General features: G+C 40.4%; 1 protein-coding gene across 8 annotated transcripts in view; it reads right to left on the bottom strand.

Moving 5' to 3' along the window:
* LOC140425346 (triple functional domain protein) overlaps positions 1 to 23,131 on the bottom strand; it is an 801,905-nt gene that overhangs the window by 311,497 nt on the left and 467,277 nt on the right. For all 8 annotated transcript variants that reach the window (XM_072509518.1, XM_072509516.1, XM_072509515.1 and 5 more), the window contains 9 exons: positions 15,527 to 15,642; positions 13,563 to 13,685; positions 12,008 to 12,196; positions 11,788 to 11,903; positions 11,267 to 11,333; positions 10,503 to 10,612; positions 7,852 to 7,921; positions 4,554 to 4,643; positions 115 to 207 (listed from right to left, as the gene is read on the bottom strand). In XM_072509518.1, coding sequence (XP_072365619.1) covers positions 115 to 207; positions 4,554 to 4,643; positions 7,852 to 7,921; positions 10,503 to 10,612; positions 11,267 to 11,333; positions 11,788 to 11,903; positions 12,008 to 12,196; positions 13,563 to 13,685; positions 15,527 to 15,642 — 974 coding nt within the window. The remainder of the gene's footprint in view (positions 1 to 114; positions 208 to 4,553; positions 4,644 to 7,851; positions 7,922 to 10,502; positions 10,613 to 11,266; positions 11,334 to 11,787; positions 11,904 to 12,007; positions 12,197 to 13,562; positions 13,686 to 15,526; positions 15,643 to 23,131) is intronic.

The following is a 23,131-nucleotide window of genomic DNA, read 5'->3' as shown; positions in this document are numbered from 1 at the left end:
TGAAATATGCAGATCCATTATTCTTATAAACCATTAGGCATGTTATATTTTAAGTTCTGCAAAACAACTAGTTAGTCCCGTCTTATGATATTCCCAAAGATCACTTTCTCCTACCTTTAAAAGCAGCTGATATTTAGTTATTCGCTGGACAGGTTTGATAAGATAGGAAGAGATTGAGTTGGCCAGTCCATGACGATGTTGTATTTCCTATATTGAAAAAAAAACATATTTTTAGACTGAATAATTATACAGGAGATAATACTTCTAAATGTAGAAAAATATAGTAATTCACAGTGAAAGAAAATTTCTGAGCTGCAAACAGCTCTCATGAATTCCAAATGTTTCGTAGCTGACAATGTGCATTGAAAAAACCTGCATTCCTGTTGATACATTTTCTAGATACATTGGGGCTTAAATTAAATTTTACTGCTCCCAACTTCCAGGCACAAAATTGGCACAATGATAACCAATTTAGCAGGTTAAAGAGGTCTGCCACCTCATTTGCATGAGCTTTTGAGGCAGTAATAAATGGTATGGGATCATTCTATTGTTCAGGCAGTTTTTTCAATCTGGCATTGCTACTCAAATGCTGCAATCATGCCCAATTTTGGCATCCTCCAATTTCTACCCCGTTGATTTTTGATGATTTCTGGTAAGTTTTGCACTGATGTACATAGAACATAGAAAATACAGCACAGAACAGGCCCTTCAGCCCACGATGTTGTGCCGAACCTTTGTCCTAGATTAATCATAGATTATCATTGAATTTACAGTGCAGAAGGAGGCCATTCGGCCCCCTGAGTCTGCACCGGCTCTTGGAAAGAGCACCCCACCCAAACTCAACACCTCCACCCAACACCAAGGGCAATTTTGGACACTAAGGGCAATTTATCATGGCCAATCCACCTACCCTGCACATCTTTGGACTGTGGGAGGAAACCGGAGCACCCGGAGGAAACCCACGCAGACACGGGGAGGACGTGCAGACTCCGCACAGACAGTGACCCAAGCCGGAATCGAACCTGGGACCCTGGAGCTGTGAAGCAATTGTGCTATCCACAATGCTACCGTGCTGCCCTTAAGAACAAATAAATCTACACTATATCATTTTACCGTAATCCATGTACCTATCCAATAGCTGCTTGAAGGTCCCTAATGTTTCCGACTCAACTACTTCCACAGGCAGTGCATTCCATGCCCCCACTACTCTCTGGGTAAAGAACCTACCTCTGATATCCCTCCTATATCTTCCACCTTTCACCTTAAGTTTATGTCCCCTTGTAATGGTTTGTTCCACCCGGGGAAAAAGTCTCTGACTGTCTACTCTATCTATTCCCCTGATCATCTTATAAACCTCTAACGAGTCGCCCCTCATCCTTCTCCGTTCTAATGAGAAAAGGCCTAGCACCCTCAACCTTTCCTCGTAAGACCTACTCTCCATTCCAGGTAACATCCTGGTAAATCTTCTTTGCACCTTTTCCAAAGCTTCCACATCCTTCCTAAATGAGGTGACCAGAACTGTACACAGTACTCCAAATGTGGCCTTACCAAAGTTTTGTACAGCTGCATCATCACCTCACGGCTCTTAAATTCAATCCCTCTGTTAATGAACGCGAGCACACCATAGGCCTTCTTCACAGCTCTATCCACTTGAGTGGAAACTTTCAAAGATGTATGAACGTAGACCCCAAGATCTCTCTGCTCCTCCACATTGCCAAGAACTCTACCGTTAACCCAGTATTCCGCATTCATATTTGTCCTTCCAAAATGGACAACCTCACACTTTTCAGGGTTAAACTCCATCTGCCACTTCTCAGCCCAGCTCTGCATCCTATTTATGTCTCTTTGCAGCCGACAACAGCCCTCCTTACTATCCACAACTCCACCAATCTTCGTATCGTCTGCAAATTTACTGACCCACCCTTCAATGCCTTCATCCAAGTCATTAATGAAAATCACAAACAGCAGAGGACCCAGAACTGAGCCCTGCGGTACGCCACTGGTAACTGGGATCCAGGCTGAATATTTGCCATCCACCACCACTCTCTGACTTCTATCGGTTAGCCAGTTTGTTATCCAACTGGCCAAATTTCCCATTATCCCATGCCTCCTTACTTTCTGCAGAAGCCTACCATGGGGAACCTTATCAATGCCTTACTAAAATCCATATACACTACATCCACTGCTTTACCTTCATCCACATGCTTGGTCACCTCCTCAAAGAATTCAATAAGATTTGTAAGGCAAGACCTGCCCCTCACATATCCGTGCTGACTATCCCTAATCAAGCAGTGTCTTTCCAGATGCTCAGAAATCCTATCCTTCAGTACCCTTTCCATTACTTTGCCTACCACCGAAGTAAGACTAACTGGCCTGTAATTCCCAGGGTTATCCCTAGTCCCTTTTTTGAACAGGGGCACGACATTCGCCACTCTCCAATCCCCTGGTACCACCCCTGTTGACAGTGAGGACGAAAAGATCATTGCCAACGGCTCTGCAATTTCATCTCTTGCTTCCCATAGAATCCCCGGATATATCCCGTCAGGCCCGGGGGACTTGTCTATCCTCAAGTTTTTCAAAATGCCCAACACATCTTCCTTCCTAACAAGTATTTCCTCGAGCTTACCAGTCTGTTTCACACTGTCCTCTCCAACAATATCGCCCCTCTCATTTGTAAATACAGAAGAAAAGTACTCGTTCAAGACCTCTCCTATCTCTTCAGACTCAATACACAATCTCCCGCTACTGTCCTTGATCGGACCTACCCTCGCTCTAGTCATTCTCATATTTCTCACATATGTGTAAAAGGCCTTGGGGTTTTCCTTGATCCTACCCGCCAAAGATTGTTCATGCCCTCTCTTAGCTCTCCTAATCCCTTTCTTCAGTTCCCTCCTGGCTATCTTGTATCCCTCCAATGCCCTGTCTGAACCTTGTTTCCTCAGCCTTACATAAGTCTCCTTTTTCCTCTTAACAAGACATTCAACCTCTCTTGTCAACCATGGTTCCCTCATTCGACCATCTCTTCCCTGCCTGACAGGGACATACATATCAAGGACACGTAGTACCTGTTCCTTGAACAAGTTCCACATTTCACTTGTGTCCTTCCCTGACAGCCTATGTTCCCAACTTATGCACTTCAATTCTTGTCTGACAACATCGTATTTACCCTTCGCCCAATTGTAAACCTTGCCCTGTTGCACGCACCTATCCCTCTCCATTACTAAAGTGAAAGTCACAGAATTGTGGTCACTATCTCCAAAATGCTCCCCCACTAACAAATCTATCACTTGCCCTGGTTCATTACCAAGTACTAAATCCAATATTGCCCCTCCTCTGGTCGGACAATCTACATACTGTGTTAGAAAAGCTTCCTGGACACACTGCACAAACACCACCTCATCCAAGCTATTTCATCTAAAGAGTTTCCACTCAATATTTGGGAAGTTAAAGTCACCCATGACTACCACCCTGTGACTTCTGCACCTTTCCAAAATCTGTTTCCCAATCTGTTCCTCCACATCTGCTACTACTATTGGGGGGCCTATAGAAAACTCCTAACAAGGTGACTGCTCCTTTCCTATTTCTGACTTCAACCCATACTACCTCATTAGGGTGATATTCCTCGAACTGCCTTTCTGCAGCTGTTATACTATCTAATTAACAATCCTCTTATACCCCCCTCCCTAATCTTATTGAAACATCTATAACCAGGGACCTCCAACAACCATTTCTGCCTCTCTTCTATCCAAGTTTCCGTGATGGCCACCACATCGTAGTCCCAAGTACCGATCCATGCCTTAAGTTCACCCACCTTATTCCTGATGCTTCTTGCGTTGAAGTATACACACTTCAACCCATCTCCGTGCCTGCAAGTACTCTCCTTTGTCAGTGTTCCCTTCCCCACTGCCTCATTACACGCGTTGGCGTCCTGAATATCGGCTACCTTAGTTGCTGGACTACAAATCCGGTTCCCATTCCCCTGCCAAATTAGTTTAAATTTTTTCATTTTTGTGTTTTTCATTTTTTTAAATGGTAGTCTATATTTTTCTTACAGGGTGGTAGGGAAATTGGGTGTAGGCCATATTGAAACACATGGATCAAAGATTAATTTACCAATTTCTGTGAGCCTCCCTTCCCTACCTCATGGTACCGAGTTTCCAATCCAAATGAAGCCACTTTGAGAAAGTGATAACTAACTAGAAGCAAGTTTTTCTCCAAAAGAGGAAAAAAATAATGTTTACCTGTAAGCAGCATCAGTAAACCAGAGAGGAGGTTGCTTCCTGTCTGGAAAGTACTAACGCCAGTAGGTTCTGTGCACCGAGATGTTTTCATCCTCCATGCAATGAGATCACAATTGATCTACATCTTAGCCCCACCTACCCAACTTGGTTCTGTAACCCTCATGGTTCTGTAACCCTCAATACATTTGCCTAACAAAAATCTGTCTCTCAGTTTTGAAATTTTGCTGAAAGGAAGTTAAAATATTGTTAAGAATGACCATCCTAAGCAAAGGGTTAAGGAAATGTTAAAAAGCACCAAGCCTATGTACTGACATCGAAATATGCTCCTGCATGCTCCAGTATGAGTTGGGTAGAGTCTGGCTTGTTCCTACAGTATGTTACGTACATCTGGAACTTGTCAGCCTGTTTAGGAGAAAACAAAAACAACAAAGTCACAAACCACATTCACACTACTTCATTAGTCAAACTATGAAGGAATGGCAACATCTGGAGAATTTGTTTATGTGAGAAGAAGAAAACTTAACAAAAATTATTTGCTGGTAACTGTCTTGAGACAACAAAATGCAGAGACGAGCTTAGCATTTTGATGAAAAAAGTAATGATTTTTAAATGCGACTTCATGGTGAGATAAGAATCGAGGGGCAGAGTTATGATATGTACACCTTCACACTGGTCATTTTTTACATAGGAAATTAATTTGTTTGGATAGGGAAACAGAAAGATCAAATACAGATTTTTTCAAAAACAACTTGCACTGCCTTGTATTTTTGGCAAGTTTGCTTTGCAGAAGATATGTAAACAGCTAATGTCACCAACTAACACGCACCACCCCCTTTTATTCCCACATAAACATCACAGCTTAAGACAGTAGATGCCAGCCTTGATTCACTGGTAACACTCTTGCTTCTGAGCCAGAAGATTGAGGGTTGAAGGCATCAGAGCATAATCTAGACTGACATTCTGTTGAGCGATTGTTGCACTGTTGGAGGTGCTCTTGGATGAGATGGTAAAGGTCCGTTTGGTCCACTCAGGTGAAGAACAGAAGGGGAGTTCTCTCATGGCTAATATATATCCCTCAGCCACAGTTATTAAAACAGATTATCCTGTCATTATTACATTGCCATTTCAGCTGTGAAATGTTTTGGTGCATCCTGAGGATGTGAAACACACCATCTAAATACAAGTTATTCTGTTGTAAATCACCGTAGATGGTGCGTACAAGTCAGCCCAGCATGTCATTAGACTCAATACTACTGGCCCCAAAAGTCATGTTTTTGCATACACTCAGGTTAAAGCAACTGCCCGCTCACCTTCCAGCTACAACATGCTATATTTGCATTAGTAGTCTGCCTCAATTTTTCATCCCATGAGATATTTTACTTACTGGCAGCTTAGTACTCGGGTGCAAGGAATCAAGCAGATAATATGAGCTGTGTTGCAATGATGTGCAAGTTTAAGACAGGTTCACATAGAGCAAACCCCATATGGTAAACCAAAAGGATGGGGACTGCCCACTCTCGTGCTTCACTTTTATAGTTGGTGTATAAATCAACACACGTTTTTGGAGGAATCTAATTAAGTTTCAAAGGTTGACTTATACGCCAACATCTACGGTACAGTACCAAACTAAACATCCATGACAGGACATTTTTTTTAAATGTTAGGGGAGAACTGGAAGAAATGAGAATTTCCCACAATTTCTTAGCTTAAAGAAAAAACTTAGTAGTATATTGGAGCAAACAATGTTGGCTGTGGCATGCAGTGGTAAACAGCTCCCTTAGCACACCTCAATGTATTGTTCGTGTGATCCTGATACAGCAATTTTCATTTACAAGCAGCTTTAACATAGTAAAATATACTAAGACACTTCATAGGAGCAATTATCAAGCAAAATAGGATGTTTGGCAAAATGAGGCAACATTATGATAGTCGGCAAAATATTGGTCAAAAAGATAAGTTTTAGGAAGCAACATAATGGATTGGGAGACTGAGAGGTTCAGCAAGGGAATTCCAGAGCTTTAGGCAGCTGAAGGCATGGCTACCAATGGTGTAGAGAAGAAAATCAAGGATGTGGGAGAGGTTCAGAATAGAAAAAGCAGTGATCTGAAGGTAAGAGAGCTGGGACGTTTAAATTGAAAGGGAGGGGCAAGTCTATAAAGAGAATGAGAATTTTACAATTAAGACTTGTTGGACAGGAGTAAATATGGGTCAGTCAGCACAGGATAATGGGTGATCGGAACTTGCTGGGTGTTGGGATATGGGCAGCAGTGTTTTGGATAAGTTTTGTATACATAGGGTCAGCCAAAGGAGCATTGGAATATTAAATTCTCGCAGTAACAAAGGCATGGCCAGAGGTTTCAGCAACAGATGAGGTGTCAGGTTTTGGCAGCAGTAGTAAGTAGCCTAAATGATGGAGAGAATATGTGGGACAAAAGCTCAGCTCGTGATCAAATAAAATCTAGAAACAGCAGAAATAGGCACAGGAGAAGGCCCTTAAGCTTATGAGCATGTTCAGTCTTCAATAAGATCATAGCTGATCTTGAATCTCAACTCCAGTTTCCCAACTGATTTATTGGTTCATTTAGAGACCAAAAATCCATCAACTCCAGCCTGGAATATTTCAATAACTGAACATCCACAGTCCTCCAGGGTAAAGAATACAAAGATTCACAACTGTCTGAATGAAGAAATTTCCTCATGTCGACATATTTATTTACCATGGTTTGTGTGCATTTACACAAATGCATTTGTGATTAGCTTTTTTTGAAGAAATTGAAAACATTACGAGAGTTCACATTTTTATTTAAATTAGGTGATCATAATAGGTTTGATGTGCAGATCTCAAGAAATACGATGTAACCATTTCAAAAAAAATCTATAAATCCCAATGAACTTTTATCACATTTCTATTGGCCCAAGGAAAATATTTTCAACAACATAAAATACAAATTTTTGATGATAGTAAGGATACAATAATGAAAAATAATTAATTTTTGCTGTCTAAGAGGAAATGTTAATGGAAAAGACTTCACAGGGTGGCAAGATAAACTGAGAAGCTGACTGTGAGGTCTGACAGCTAAGCACAATCCTGTCTTCATTTGATGTCCTTATCTGCAAACTGGAGATCATTACCTTGAGATTAGGAGTGGGAACCCTGGCTGAATGTTCCCTTCCCTGGATCACAGGTTACTTCTTTCACCCTTACTACTGACCAAAGCTCAGCTAACTTGGACATGTGGAAAGTTCAGTTACATCTGCCTTAACCAATAAATCATTCAGGGAACTTCACAAGGTATCTTAACTTATTCAGGCAATAGAGGGGGGTTTTGGTTACAAGGACGCATTAATTGAGAACTTTTGGAAAACCAATTTTCAACTGCAACATAGAATCTGAATCATGGCTTGATGAAAATTCAATTTTTAATATACTGACCATCAGATTTTGGTCTTAAGTGGTGGACTTGAATATGCTTGCACTTCAAAAACAAATAGTTTAAAGTAATAAATAGTATAGTTTTAATAATTTGAAGTGATATGCTGCACCAACTGTTGCCATAATTCTTCTAATTCTCTGGTGTCAAAGGTCTCCTGAAAGCAACAAGTGACTTACCCAGGTGACAAAACAATGCCCCACATCTTCTGGCAGCTGTTCATACTTCTCCAGCTCTTTGAGAAATAAACTGCAAAGATATTTTGAAGTATGTAAAGTCAAACAATTGAAAAGTATAGTTTTAATTATGGTTTCAAACCAGGATGGCCCGCATTGAGATAAATATGATGAAGATATCTTGTCAGTAATTTTACAGATGACATGCAAAGGAGTTGGATAATGTGATAAAGGTTTCAAAATAAAATCCTCAATTTATAATGCACAGTTTTTCTTAAAAAATGTTTATTCTAAAATTAGACTAGTTCACTTTTATTTATCTATATAATCTATTTCTGCCCACATTCTTTACTGTACGATTCGTTTCCCTTGTCTAGTTTGTTGCATTGTAAACTAACCATGTTGCTGCAAGCTTACACACAAAACAGGTAATCCTATCCCAATCAATGGTATCATGGGAGATAGGATATGTATGCTCATTTCATTTAGCTGTAGCTGTGGAAAAAAAACTGTTGAAGCATTCACTTTGGGAAAACCTCAGATGTGTCCTGATAAAACTGGAAATGTGGGAACATTCAGGAATCATCCTTGAAACGGAGTAATGCTGGAGATAGTTCAATTAAATGCAAACACACTCATGTAATTTTGAGAAAACAGAAAATATTCTTGTTAGTCAATTTGCTTATTTTCTGCATGCCCTATTTATCATTTGCTGTTACCAGGCTCCATTAGTACTCACGAACTTCAATTAATTCAAATTCTTCCAGTGCCTCACCACATTCTGTCTCTGGAACTTCCTTTAGCCCCATAAATGGTTTCTTCTGCATTACCAACTCTGATTTCCCAGTATTTGTCTCTCTTTTACTTTTATTGCAGAATTTTCAGACAACTTGGCAATACATTCTGGAACTCTCACCTTAAACTAGCTCTTTTCCCATATTCAAAAACATGCACAAACCTATTCCTTTGACTCTGTGGTGAGTTATTTCTCCGATTACTGCTCAGTGCTCAGTATTAATTTCCTTCCGTGTTATGTGCTTTAAATGCTTTAAGTTGTTGATTATAATTTGAAAACATGCATTTTGCACCAGCATTATATAACAGGTGGTATTTCAATTACGCTTTAGTCCAGGAAAATATTGAAGGTGTTTACAATCATAGATGGAAAGTTCCTTTTAATTCATTATTATTAATTAATCCAATATTAGATGATGGGTAAATATTGGATTACAATCTAACCATGCCTTCAACTTGCTGGATGTTAGAAGTCATTGGGCTGTATTTTCTCAGCCCTGTGGACACAAGGTTAGGGATGGCGGTCTGAGGGCAGCACGGTGGCACAGTGGTTAGTTAGCATTGCTGCCTACGGCGCTGAGGACCCGGGTTCGAATCCCGGCCCTGGGTCACTGTCCGTGTGGAGTTTGCACATTCTCCTCGTGTCTGCGTGGGTTTCACCCCCACAACCCAAAGATGTGCAGGATAGGCGGATTGGTCCTGCTAAATTGCGCTCTAATTGGAAAAAATAATTGGGTACTCTAAATTTATTTTTTTTAAAAAGGGATGGCAGTCTGGGGAGTCACGTCAGGATTGTCCCCCACGCATGGCGGCCACTTTGGGAACTTGCCTGAGGTAGGTTGCGAAAAGGATTGGCTGCCTGCTACACAAAGGAAAGCAGCCAATTAGGGTGGGTAAAGCCTCCATTCGGGGCAATTTTGCTGCATCGGCAAAACTTTCCTACCGATGGAGCAGCCCCCCCTTGCTGCATGTGGAGATTGCCAGCTCATTGTAGGTGGCAAAGCTTCAGTGTTGAAAGGCAGCAATTGTGACTGTGTTTGATTCCAGGGGGGATCTCGGGATGGCTTCAGGATCCTTTAACCTTTATCTTCTCTGGATGTTAGCGAAAGCAACATGTTGAGGTTATGTTGGGGCTGCCAGCCTTATGATTGGGTTTGTAGCCTTGGAGAGTCAGCTACTTTCATTAATAGGATGCTGAGCATGGAAGCTGCCAATTAGGAGGTTGTCTCTCTGAAGATTTCACTGCTGGTCTCACTGCCAGCATATGTGGGCTTGGGGCCCTCATATGGTCCAGATGTTAGTGATCCCAAGGCCCTGCAATAAGATTCAGCTGATTATAGCAATGAGAAGAGACCCCAAGTGCCCCGATGAACAAGATCCTTATCAGTTTGGTGATAATATCTTTGAGACTACAAATTTATTTTCAAGTACAGAATGTTTCCAAACAACTCAACTGGCATAATGTTCAGAATAGTTTTGAAAGTATTCTATGTTGCTGAGTGTGTTAGCATATTGAGAAATTCTTCCACTTGGCCTTGGACAGATTTTCACAGCACGATTGCTATCAGGTAACTCAGTGAGTAAGGCATCTACATGACCTTTTACCATCTCACGTGGCATGCAACAGTATTCCAGTATACTACCGTTTGACAAAGCACTTTTGAGGCCTTTGAAGTGAGGATTTACTATTCTTGAATTGAGTGACAACATAAAAACATAAATCTCTTCTGACTTTCATCCCCAGCAAAAGAAACATTTTGCAAAACAGATTGCTTCTGGTTAATACTGAAATTTGTTCATAAAATTTTCAAATGTGAGCTATGCACTAAACTGTTAAGTCATATATTATTCTTACTTACTTATTATGGAACTCATAGATTTCCTGCATGTTGCCAAATATTATATGCTCTTTATTTACAATCCCAGGTGGAATTTCATCCACACCGCTCGTCATTTCCCAGAGATATGTCTGGTTTGGAAAGAAACAAATCAATCATTTGGAGGACTGTACACTGAACACATTAATTGTTAGCAATCATGTCTTTAGAAGAATGAAACATTATTAACTATTTTACAACTAAGAATTTTAGAAGCTTCTAATGAAAATGCTCCCTCTCTAAAGAAATGCTCTCTCTCTAAAGAAAATTATCTTGAAAAAATATAATCTTTCTGATTAAAGGACGGAGGATTACTCTTTATTAATCTCACAGCTAAATTTGTTAAGGTTTAAAGCATGTCAATTCCAATAAGTCAAACTTTAGCAATAGTTATAAGTTTATAAGCAAGATCTATATAGCCAAATGCAGGAATTTCTGGTTCTGGCCAGCCAGACAGCCTGGATTATTCACAGTAAAATGGACAAATGTCAAGAAATAAATTCTTCCACAAAATTACAGTAACCATAGCTAAAAACATATTGTGTAGAAATTTTGAGAAATAGTGCATGTGTGTGCAGTATTTTAGATTTAACTGTTTCTCTAAAAATGAAAAATGGGGATAAATGTACACAAATCCCACATTTTTATCAAACTAATTTTTAATATTGACCCTATTTTTAAATAATGACGGTAAAGAATTTCTGCAACACAAGTCTATCCAGTTATATTTAATGAGAGAAACTTACTTCCAAACACTCACGAAGATCTCGTACATAAGCTTTTTCAGTTTGGATCAGTTCAGCCATAATAAATCTGAGAACAAGGCAATTGTGTCAGAATTTATAATTATTTACATTGTTGAACTGTTCAAAAGTAACCTTAATCAATTTCGATCTACCCACCTTAGAGAAACCTAGAGAACTTAGAAGACTCAAGAGAAACCAAACCTGCGTTTGGGCATTTAACAGTATTAAGGTTTCATTATTTCACAAATTATACATAATTTAAAACATAAAAGACAACATAATAAATTTGTCAGCAATTGTGCCCAAACTATCAATTCATCCTTATGGAATATCCTTCCCATTTTACAAAAAAGTTAATTTACACGTTTTCAAACTTAGTTAACAATCATGTGGCTTCACACATGACTACAGATTGGTGAAAATGTAAAAGGAGCAAGTTCTGTCAAACAACTCAATATAATTCATTCTCTTAAATCAGAACTAGAAAATTCATTTTCAACTTGAAGGATGTCAAAACATACTCTTTCCTGCGAGCTGATTTACGCCTTTCTTCGTTAAGCTCATGTGCGGCATCACGGAGTTTCACCTCTGAACCAGGAGCACTTGCTGGGATGATGTCCAATTGTAGGTCTTTGCTCTGCATTGGGAAGTGCAGAAAACAGTTCAAGGAATTCTCTATTCATGCAAGAAAGATGGTGGAAGTAAAAGAACAGAATATACCGAGCTGCCATGTTAGCTTACCCCTTTGGAGTCCGAGATTCCAAGTGCTTTTTCTAACGCTATACGATACTTCTCCATACGAAGGGAGAAATCCCGATATCGCTTATCTACTGCTGTGACCCAATTTTTGATTTCCACTGCATGGGAGTGCCCTTTTTCACAAAAGCCATCAGCCAGTTGTATCAACAGTTTCACCCGATCTTTGGTTTGCTGTAAAGTCGGACAGATCAAATTTTAAGATGCTGACATCGACAAACAACATTGTTATATGTTCAGTAAGACTCACAGAGAGGTTCGGAGTGTTGTATGGTTGAACATCAAGTGTTTATTGATCAAACATGCCTACGTTCATATATACAGGGCATGTTGCTTCATTGTTGCTTCTGCACCGGTCTCTGTTCAGTCCACACAACTGACTCTAGTCTCAGATCATGTGTCTCTTTACATCACATCGTGGGCAGTACTGAATCCCAGTCCCACATTAACCCTTGCTATTCCAGATACCCATAAACTACAGCCATGAGAACTCGAGCATAAATATCAGGTCACCCTATGTAAGAATACCATATATCATTGATATCATAAGCTGTGCAAAGATATTATTTTTATACAAGACCATTGAAAAACCAATGCCAAGATGGGAGCAAGTTGTATGCCACTTAACAAGTATAATCTTGCTCATAACAGCACAGTGAGAGCAGAACTGAGCAACAAAAAGCAGAAGTAAAGAAGGGCCGGTATTCTTCGGCTGTTGGGATTCTCTTGTCCCGCTGCCAGCACACCACCGCCGGTGGGTTTTCCAGTGGTGTGAGGTGACTTCAATGACAAGCGGCAAGAAGAGAGAATCCCGCCGCCAACGCACAGCGTGCCGTCGAGAAACACGCAGCTGGGGGAAAGAGAGAATTCTGCCCAAGGTATGATGTTATTTCCTTAAATATCATTAAATCTGTGATACTACATCCACACAAAAATGCAACAAGACATAAATGCCCTTGAAACTTTCCTTCATCTTGGCTTGGCTTCTGATTGCTCAAAATCCTAGAATTATTGAAATGAAATTCAGGTACTGAAAGTCTAATTTTTAAAATGGAAGTCATTTTTTTGACATTTAACATCTGCGCCTTATGTGGAAACTCCGCTATGAGTTTCAATATATTTTTAACGTGAATATATTAAACGTCAAAACTCATGCTATGATCTTACCCTCTGTTAGGGGCCATGGTTCTATTCTGTTTCTTACCCTATTTTGGGCTCAGCAGAAATTGGCAACATTGCTAAAAAATACTCTTCAAACCATTTATGGCAAAGTAGAATTCCAGGCTTTGCTCCATGTGTGGATTGAATGTACATCATTCTTTCAAACTGACTTTTTCTTAAAGTTCTTGCACGTGAATTCTTTCCCAAATTCTTTCAAATTCACGGCACTCTTCTGGAACCCCTCCTGTGTCATCTGTCATCCAATTAGGTCTTGTTCAACCCCTCTTTCTGCTGCCCTCCAGAAGAGATCTCAACTTTTCAGTTCTGATCAAAAGGCTAAAATACTGACTGGATGTCACTTTTTAGAATTCTTGCTTACCTTTGCAGTAATTTGGAACTCTTCATGTTCTTTTAAAAGCTCTTGAGTGTGTGGAATGCTGGAGCCTGTGGATGTGTGTGTGGACAGATAAAACTCCCCAGTATCATGGATCCACTCCAGAGCCTGCGAATAATTGAAGCATTGCGTGTCACGAGCAAGACCATTTAGATAAGTAGATTTACATCACAATAATGAGAACCAATGTTCATTAACACTTTTTAAAACTGTTCAAAGTAAACCCTTCTGGCTAAGTCTTCCACCTCCAGTGCAGGCCCCCCAGGCATGCATCCTTCTCTTTCTACACACATACATTATCACATTACATTTTGAAATACTGAATGAAGCATGTAATTTGTTAGAATGAACAATACGCTCAAGTATACTAAATGTAGTTGCAACTTTTTGAATCAATCGTCTTGAATTGTTTCAGTCAAAAAGCGAAATACTACAAATGCTGGAAATCTGAAGTAAAAACAGAAAATGCTTTTATCCGCTGCTGCTCCTTGTAGCTACTCCTACCATGAGACTTGCTGCCATGGTATGTCATGATTGTCTACGCTCATTCACGGTAGTTTGTCTACAACCACCCCTGTGATGTCTGTCATCTAATTAAGGACTTGGTCAACTCCACTCTCTGCTGCCCTCCATTTTGCTCTCCAGAAGAGATCACTAGTTTTTCAGCTCTGATCAAAAGGCTAAAATACTGCCATATTCCTTTTTGGATGTCGTTTTTTAAGAATTCTTTGTGCTTTTGCAATTTTGTCCTCATTTGTCTAATGGTCTATGGAATTTTAAGCATAATTCTTAGCATCCACATTTCAACAGTCTCTATTTTCATCCACAAATCTTTACTTATTGTCCAGGTTTCTGAGGTACATAGAGAAGTAGATACAAAAGTTATGAGTTTTTCCTTGTTACAAGCTTGAGTGTTTTTGACACATGCCTCATTTTCACAAAATTATTTATGGCTATCTCTACCCTTCTTCTGCTTTGGCATCTCATCTACTATCTTCTGTTATAATTTGTCCTCAACAGACAAATCTATCCACTTTCGAAGAAGTCATATTGGACGTAATTTCGAGCTCTCTTTCACTCTCCACAAGTGCTGCTAGATCTTCTGAGATTTTCCAGAATTTTCTGGTTTTATTTCAGATTTCCAGCATCTGCAGTATTTTGAGTTTAGCATAACTACATATTCCAGCGTTGCACCATCCACTTCAATTTTCACTCTAGTTTCTCCTGATGCATTCCTTCTAAGTACCATTGTTTTAGTCGTTTACTAGAATAAACAGAACAAGTCATTGCAGTTAAAAGTTAGAGAATTAAATTTCCCTCCTAGTAGCATATTTTCCATATTATCTGCCTGACATGAATATTTTGATATTAATTTAACAAATTCTGCATTATATACAAGCAATCTAGCCATGTGAAATAGAAAGTATATTTGTTGACTCATTATTTCCCATTTTATTTTCAGGTAAAATATTTTATTGCCGGCACATCTCGGTCATCTACATAATGGAACATGTCATGACAGTTTCAAAAACTGAGCATTTCAACTTGTTTGTGTCAATGCCTTCATTGAGCCTGTGCTATACCCTTAAAAGTTACATTTGTTGTTAAGTCAGGAATATAAAGCAGCATGAGTATGAAAGAAATGAGAAATACACTCCTCATTGCGATTCCATCCAACTAACAGAAAGAATTTCAAATAAAAATGAAAATTTAGAAATGCTGGAAAGTCAATTTTTTAAAAAAGTACTGGAAATACACCGGACGTCTGATAGAACGTATAAAGGGGGAAAAACTGGTCCTAATGCTGCAAGTTTGTAACCAGATTCCATTTTGCTTCATAAATGGTTCATTTACCCAATAGTGAAAAAATATTTTCGAATATTATGAATTCAAGATGGCAATCTATAAAGTAGCAAGCTACAAAGCGACAAACTAAGTACAGTACTTACTTGTTTAGCACTCCTCTCAAAGACCACATATTGCTGACACTGGTCCAATCTCTTCTTTCTCATGGTCCAAAAATGCAATACCCGGTTTTCCCTTTGTAATAACTCATTAAGAATATCTGTGACAGGCAAAGATTTTACCACATTAATATCCATTAATCATTAATACATCCGACTACACCAACTTAAGTTCAAATGTGAAAAATAAATTTGAAAAAGTTAACACGCAGACAGAGGATGCGATGAACTGTAGGTGTGTACTACAGAGTATGAAATATTGAAAAACATTTACTTTAAAGAGGGATAATAAAAAGTTAACGAGTTGAATTGTAAGGAGCATGTTAAAGGAGGAAATGATTTAGAGAATTAGGGAATAAATTCCAGAGCACTGGACGTAGGCAGCTGAATGCATGCAATGAGGGGAAAAGAAGGAAAGATACATAAGAGGCCAGAGTCAGACTAATGCTGCGCTCAAGGGGTAAGGTTAAAGGGCTGGGAGGGTTCATAGAGAGACAAGGATGAGACCAACAGAGTGGGCACAGCTAATCTCTTGTCCCTGATCCCAACACAGTAAACAGGAAGCAAGCTGTGGAGACAGGTAGTGCATACAGTTATTGAAATTGCTCATAAGATAAAGATGTATCCAAGAAACAAAAACAGAAAATATTAGAAAATCTCAGCAGGTTTGACAGCATCCATGGAGAGAGAAGGGATCTAATGTTTCGATCAGGATGACTCTTTGTCAAAGCTGTCAATGTACTTTGAACTATTTCACTTTCACTCTATCGCGATCCTGATCTGTATTTTGCAGGTGACAGAGGCAAGTCATTGCCATAGAACATCGAAAGCTTCTGGCCTGTTTTATTAGCCACCAGCTTGGTCCAGTTGAATTTCTGATCAATGGTGACCTCCAGGATTTTAATGGTGGGGGATTTCAGACATAAATGGCGTCTCTCAGCTTAAAGCTTCTCCCAAGCACCCGGAGTTGTGGCGCTTCTTTTGAAGGTCCTGCTTTGACTCTACCTTCCCACCTGGAGTTGGAACTTCAGGTTCAGGCAGGTTCGGAGGCATTGGCCCATTAATAGCTCCACCCGTGCTATCACTGTTTTGACATGAGGCATGGTCTGATAATGGAATAGGAACCTTGCCAGCCTCGTATCAAGGGATCACACAGTCTGTTTCTGCTTGCCTTGCTTGAATGTTTGAACTGCCCGCTCTGTCGAACTATTCAAGGATGGGTGGCATAGGGCAATCAAATGTGCCTTATCCCATTGGCACTCATAAATTATTGGAACTCTTTGCTAATGAACAGTGGCTAATTTCTCCGCTATCCCGTGGGTACTAAAGGAATGCCGTAATTTCCCCACAGTAGTTCTCACGGTGGTGATGGTCATCCCTGGGTGCCCACCATGCAGGTTCTTCAGATTCATCTCCTGACCACGCAAGTTCCCGATAGGAGGATACCGTCCTCCACAGCTCCTGCTGCTTCATGGATGTACGGCTGCAAGGGGTCATGGTGTAACTCTCTGTGTAGAATGATGTGGCAAAGTTTTCCAACATGGATCCCTCTAGGCCCAAGTACGAATCTGCATGGCCATCACTGGTAGAGTCTCCATGAGGTTTAATGTCCCACGACCCTGTCTATCGCTGATGGAGTGTGGGGGAGAAGCCCAGGCAGCAGGAGTCAACCGAAGACGTCTGCGTTTGCTATCTGCACACCAATTCGATGCAGAAACATATGCTCGTACGCCACTAATAACAAGGCCCAGCGCTGGATTCCGGCTGAGGCTATGGGGGGAAATCCCCTCGTCCTCCTCGAAGAGGCCCAGCAGAAGCTTACGATTCACGATGATAAAGATATGCCCATGGACATATTGGTGAAAATTGTTCATCGTTATATATCATGGCCAACCCATCTCTATCTGGGCACAGCAGTGCTCTGCGTCTGCCAGAGTCCGAGGTTCTGCCAACAACTTCCTCAGATTTGTCATTGTTAACCCCGCGCACCAGACGGTCCCTTAACATCTCAGAGAGGGTTGCACTGAACTCACAATGTTCAGGAGTGATGTCAGAAAATACTTTACTGACTCCCCCGGAGTCCACACAGCAATATTAAGTCGGTACCATTGCATAATCGTGGACAGTTTTGGGTCATAACGATTGGATACCAACTCATCAAAGGACTTTGAATCCGGGGCTGCTGGGTATGTCAGGCTTTTAATTATGCCGAAGATTGGGGTCCCCCGCAGGCAGTCAGAAGGATTACCTTCTGTCGGTTCTCTCCACTGATGCCAATAGCCTGGAAGTATTACCATCTCTCAGCGTATTGGGCCCAGTCTTCCAGGCCTGCATCAAAGGCCTCTAACATTCTGAAGAGCGGCATTTTCAAACTCTATCGAACACATTGCTGCACGGCAATATCTTGATGGCGCTGGGGCGTCCAGAATCATAATCACTGCTTTTATCTCGTCACCAGTCGGAAGACCCAGGAGGCCCGAATAGATAAGTAAAATGGTGATTTATTTAAGGTCAAAGGAAGTAGCCGCTACGGCGACTTAGTCACACAATAAGTCCCAGTTGGGACTGCCAGGATGCTGGTCCCCTTTTGGGTGGGCTTTTATACAGTCCAATAACGAGCTGGGCGGGCCTCTGCCTCCTTCTGCACTGTAAATTCTATGATAATCTATGATAATTTCCAGTGCGTTCTGGTTTATTAGATACAATTTCCAGTGTCTTTATATTTTACTATTTTAGAGTCTGAGAGATCAGTTTCTTAGATGTTTATAGGTCAGTGCCTCAATGTCTTAGACATCAGTTTAAAGATTTTAGGAGTTCAGTATCAAGTGTTTCAACAGTTAGGGCATCAATGATTTTAGGTCTGTGGATTGCCGAGTAGCTTGCAGGGAACTGCTGTTCTATCTGGGAACTGCAGGTCACAGGGGGAAACAAGAATAAGAACAAGAGACAGAAAGGGGAAAGAGAAAGCAAGGGCCAGAATCAAACAGGGCCACTGTGACGACTAATGGGAACTGGATAATGAACGTTCAAAAAAACAAGTTTTAAAGCTCTGCACCTCAATGCGCGAAGCATTCACAAAAATCACTCAAATAGATGTAAATGAGTTTGATATAGTCGGGATTACGGAGACATGGCTGCAGAGTAACCAGGGATGGGAACTAAACATCCAGGGATATTCAGTATTTAGGAAGGACAGACAAAAAAGAAAAAGTGGTGGAGTTGCATTGCTGGTTAGAGAAAATTAAGGCAATAATAAAAATTATGATGTTGATTCTGAAAGGTAGAGCCAAGAAAACCAAGGAACAAAAAATGTTAGTGAGGGATATATATAGACCCCCGAACTGCAGTGGTGATGTTGGCGGTGGCAGTAAACGGGAAATTAGAGACACAAATGATAAAGAAACATCTGTAATTATGGGTAACTTTAATCTACATATAGATTGGGCAAATCAAATTGCTAACAATACCGTAGAGGAAGAATTCTGGAGTGTGTACAGATGATTTTCTGGACCAATACGCAAAAGAATCAACTAGTGAACAGGCCATCCTAGACTGGGGATTGTGTAATGAGAAAGGAATAATTGGCAATCTAGCTGTGCAAGACCCCTTGGTGATGAGAGTACATAATATGATGGAATTCTTTATCAAGATGGAGAGTGACGTAGTTGATTCTGAGACTTTGAATCTTAATAAACTACGATGATATGAGGCTATGATGGATTGGGGAATGTTACTTAATGGGATGACAGTGAATAGGCAATGGCAAACATTCAAAGAGCTCATGGGTGAAGTGTAACAATTGTTCATTCCTGTCTGGTGCAAAAACAAAACGGGAACGGTGGTCAAACCATGGCTCTCAAGGGAAATTAGAGATAGTATTACATCCAAGGAACAGGAAAACAAATTGGCCAGAAAGAACAGCAGACTTGAGGATTGGGAATAGCTTAGAATTCAGAAAAGCAGGACAGAGTGATTGATTTAGCAGGGGAAAATAAGAGTATAAATGGAAGCTTGCGGAGAACATAAAAACTGACTGTAAAAGCTTCTATAGGTATGCAAAGAGAAAAAGATTGGTGAAGACAAATGGTCCCTTACAGTCAGAAACAGGGAAATTTATAATGGGGGACAAAGAAATGGCTGACCAACTAAATACATACTTTGTACAAATGTACTGTACTGGAATTCTTCAAGGATGCAATTGGTAGAGTTGCCAAGGGGGAGACAGTAGATGTGGTTATTTGGACTTTCAGAAGGCTTTCAACAAGGTCCCACATAAAGAGATTAATGTGTAAAAGTAAAGCACATGGGATTGGGGCAGTGTACTGAGATGGATAGAAAGCTGGTTGGCAGAGAGGAAACAAAGAGCAGGAATAAATGGGTCTTTTTCGGAATGGCAGGCAGTGACTAGTGGGATACCGCAGGCAACAGTGCTAGGACCTCTCAACTAACTTGTTAACAATTTGGAATACCGAGGAGGGTGATGACTCTTTGGAGGTAAATATTAAGAATCAAACCATCAGCACTATGGAAGGGTTGATTGCACAAGGAAAGGAGAGTACAAATGGAGTTGTTATATAGAATTCAACAGCAACACAAACACATGGTTCAGTAACCTACAAAGCTAGGACCAATGCTCTTGCTGAGAGGTTGACTCAATGTTGGGGAGGATTTAAAACAATCTGTCAGGAAGAGGAAAACCAGAAGAAGCAGAAATGAGATCAGAGAAGAGAGGTGTATAAATAACAGTAAAATTAGGGCAGAAAAAAAATTGCAGGAACAAAATAGAGGAAAATAGCAAAAATGGCAAAGGAGGTATTAGATTATAAGTACATTGATGCCTGTAGTGCATCATGCACAAATTGCCACATGGAATTATGAAGTGGTTGCATTAACCGAGAGATGGCTCAAAAAAGTCCAGGTTCTTAATATTCCTAGTTACCAAGTAGACAGGAATGATGAGGAAAAAACAAGAGAAGTATGGTAGTATCAGTCAGTGATATTACAGTTCTAAATAAAAATGATAGGTTTTCAGACTGAATTCATTTTGTTTGAGCTAAGGAACAGGGTGAGAGATTTGACCTTCTTAGGAAGATAGCTAAAAATAGTGCTCCAAACATCAAGAAGTTCGATGAGCACTTTTGTTGGTAAATTTTCAATGTGCGTAACAAAAGTGGAGTTCTAACATTCGAAGACTTTTAATTATCAAAATATAAGCTGGGAAAAACTAATAATGAAACAAGAGGAATTTTCTTGATCAAAATGTCTCCAGTCCACAAGGAAGGAAGCAGTGTTGCATCTGGTTCTGGGAAGGAAGTAGGACAAATGGAGTTTGATACAGTAGGACATCATCTCGCTAACAGTGACAATAACACAATTTGGTTGAAAGCATTTTATTTAGGGAAAGAGACCAATAAGAAACAAAAAGTAAAAATGCTCAACTGGGAATTTGTCGGGCGGCAAGGTGGCGCAGTGGTTAGCACTGCTGCCTCAGGGCGCTGAGGACCCGGGTTTGATCCTGGCTCCAGGTCACGGTCCGTGTGGAGTTTTCACATTCTCCCCGTGGCTGCGTGCGTCTCACCCCCAGAACCCAAAGATGTTCAGGGTAGGTGAATTGGCCCTTAATTGGAAAAAGAGAATTGGATACTCCAAATTTTTTTTTTAACTGGGAATTTGTAAATTCCTATGATCTAGCCCAGGTAGATTGAAAAAGGGTAAAGCAGCTATGGATCAATGGGCTGCATTAAGGGAACACAGAACATAGAGTGTAGAAGGAGGCCATTCGGCCCATCAAGTCTGCACCAACCCACTTAAACCCCCACTTCCACCCTATCCCAGTAACCCAATAACCCCTCCTAACCTTTTTTAGTCACCAAGGGCAATTTATCATGTCCAATCCACTTAACCTGCACATCTTTGGACTGTGGGAGGAAACCGGAGCACCCGGAGGAACCCCAGGCAGACACGGAGAGAAGGTGCAGGCTCCGCACAGACAGTGACCCAGCAGGGAATCGAACCTAGGACCCTGGCGCTGTGAACCAACAGTGCTAAAAAGGTAGATAGATATATATATATATATTCCTTTGAAGGGAATAGGTGGAACATCCAAAGTTAATATGCCCTGAATGACAAATGGAATACAGTTTAAAATAGAATAGAAAAACAAATCTTATTTCCAAAATCAGACAAAAGATTCAATTAATAACCAGAAAAATTATGGAAAGTACAGGTTTGAAGTGAAAAGGATTGGATTGGATTGGATTTGTTTATTGTCACGTGTACCGAGGTACAGTGAAAAGTATTTTTCTGCGAGCAGCTCAACAGATCATTAAGTATATGAGAAGAAACGGGAATAAAAGAAAATACATAATATGGCAACACAACATATACAATGTAACTACATAAGCACTGGCATCGGATGAAGCATACAGGGTGTAGTGTTAATGAAGTCAGTCTATAAAAGGGTCATTTAGGAGTCTGGTAACAGTGGGGAAGAAGCTGTTTTTGAGTCTGTTCGTGCGTGTTCTCAGACTTCTGTATCTCCTGCCCGATGGAAGAAGTTGAAAGAGTGAGTAAGCCGGGTGGGAGGGATCTTTGATTATACTGCCCGCTTTCCCCAGGCAGCGGGAGGTGTAGATGGAGTCAATGGATGGGAGGCAGGTTTGTGTGATGGACTGGGCGGTGTTCACGACTCTCTGAAGTTTCTTGCGGTCCTGGGCCGAGCAGTTGCCATACCAGGCTGTGATGCAGCCCGATAGGATGCTTTCTATGGTGCATCTGTAAAAGTTGGTAAGAGTCAATGTGGACATGCCGAATTTCCTTAGTTTCCTGAGGAAGTATAGGTTAATAGAGACACGGAGAGATTTTGAGAAAAGATTAGGAAGAAATGTTAATTTGAATTCAAAAATAGTTTCTCAACATATGATGCGTGAGCAATTAGTTAGGGAAAATGTTGAGGACCCATGGGAAATCTCCATGCAGAAACAAAAGATGTGGCTAATTATTAAATGAGAACTTTGCGGATGTCTTCACAAAGGAAGTGGATGACCTAAAGATTACATTAAAAAAAGTGGGTAGCTATACACAGGATAGAGACAGATAGAAAAGACACATTGAAATGATCAACATTACCAAAAGTTGATCAGGCACCTAATCTGGATGGGATAGCTTCTACTGGATGTATTCAATAGTTAACCGAATAGTGGAAAACATGGAGGAACAAACTAGCAAGGAAATTACAGGAGGTGCAAAACTATAGAGTAGTGAAATTGGACACTTTACTTATCCAAACGTAGACTAGGATTGCAATAGGGTAAAGAGCAGAAGGGGGAAGAGTTTTGATATATGCTCAGGAGAACTTTTTTCATCAGTAGGTTTCAGGCCCAATAGGTAATGAGGCAATTTTGGGCTTGGTTCTAAGCAAGTGTCAGGAAGAAAACATTTGGGGAACAGTGATCATTGTATCATAAAATTTAGATGAGCTAAGTACAAGAACAAGGAGCAATCTTGAGTAATAGTATTTAATTGGAGGAGAGCGAATTTCAGCTGCATGAGAACAGATCGGTCCCAAGTACATTAAAATCAAAGATTGGC

Source organism: Scyliorhinus torazame, chromosome 6 (genome assembly GCF_047496885.1).
Source record: "Scyliorhinus torazame isolate Kashiwa2021f chromosome 6, sScyTor2.1, whole genome shotgun sequence".
Taxonomy (NCBI): domain Eukaryota; kingdom Metazoa; phylum Chordata; class Chondrichthyes; order Carcharhiniformes; family Scyliorhinidae; genus Scyliorhinus; species Scyliorhinus torazame.
Note: the sequence above shows the minus strand (reverse complement) of the source record. Positions and strands in the feature narration are given on the sequence as shown.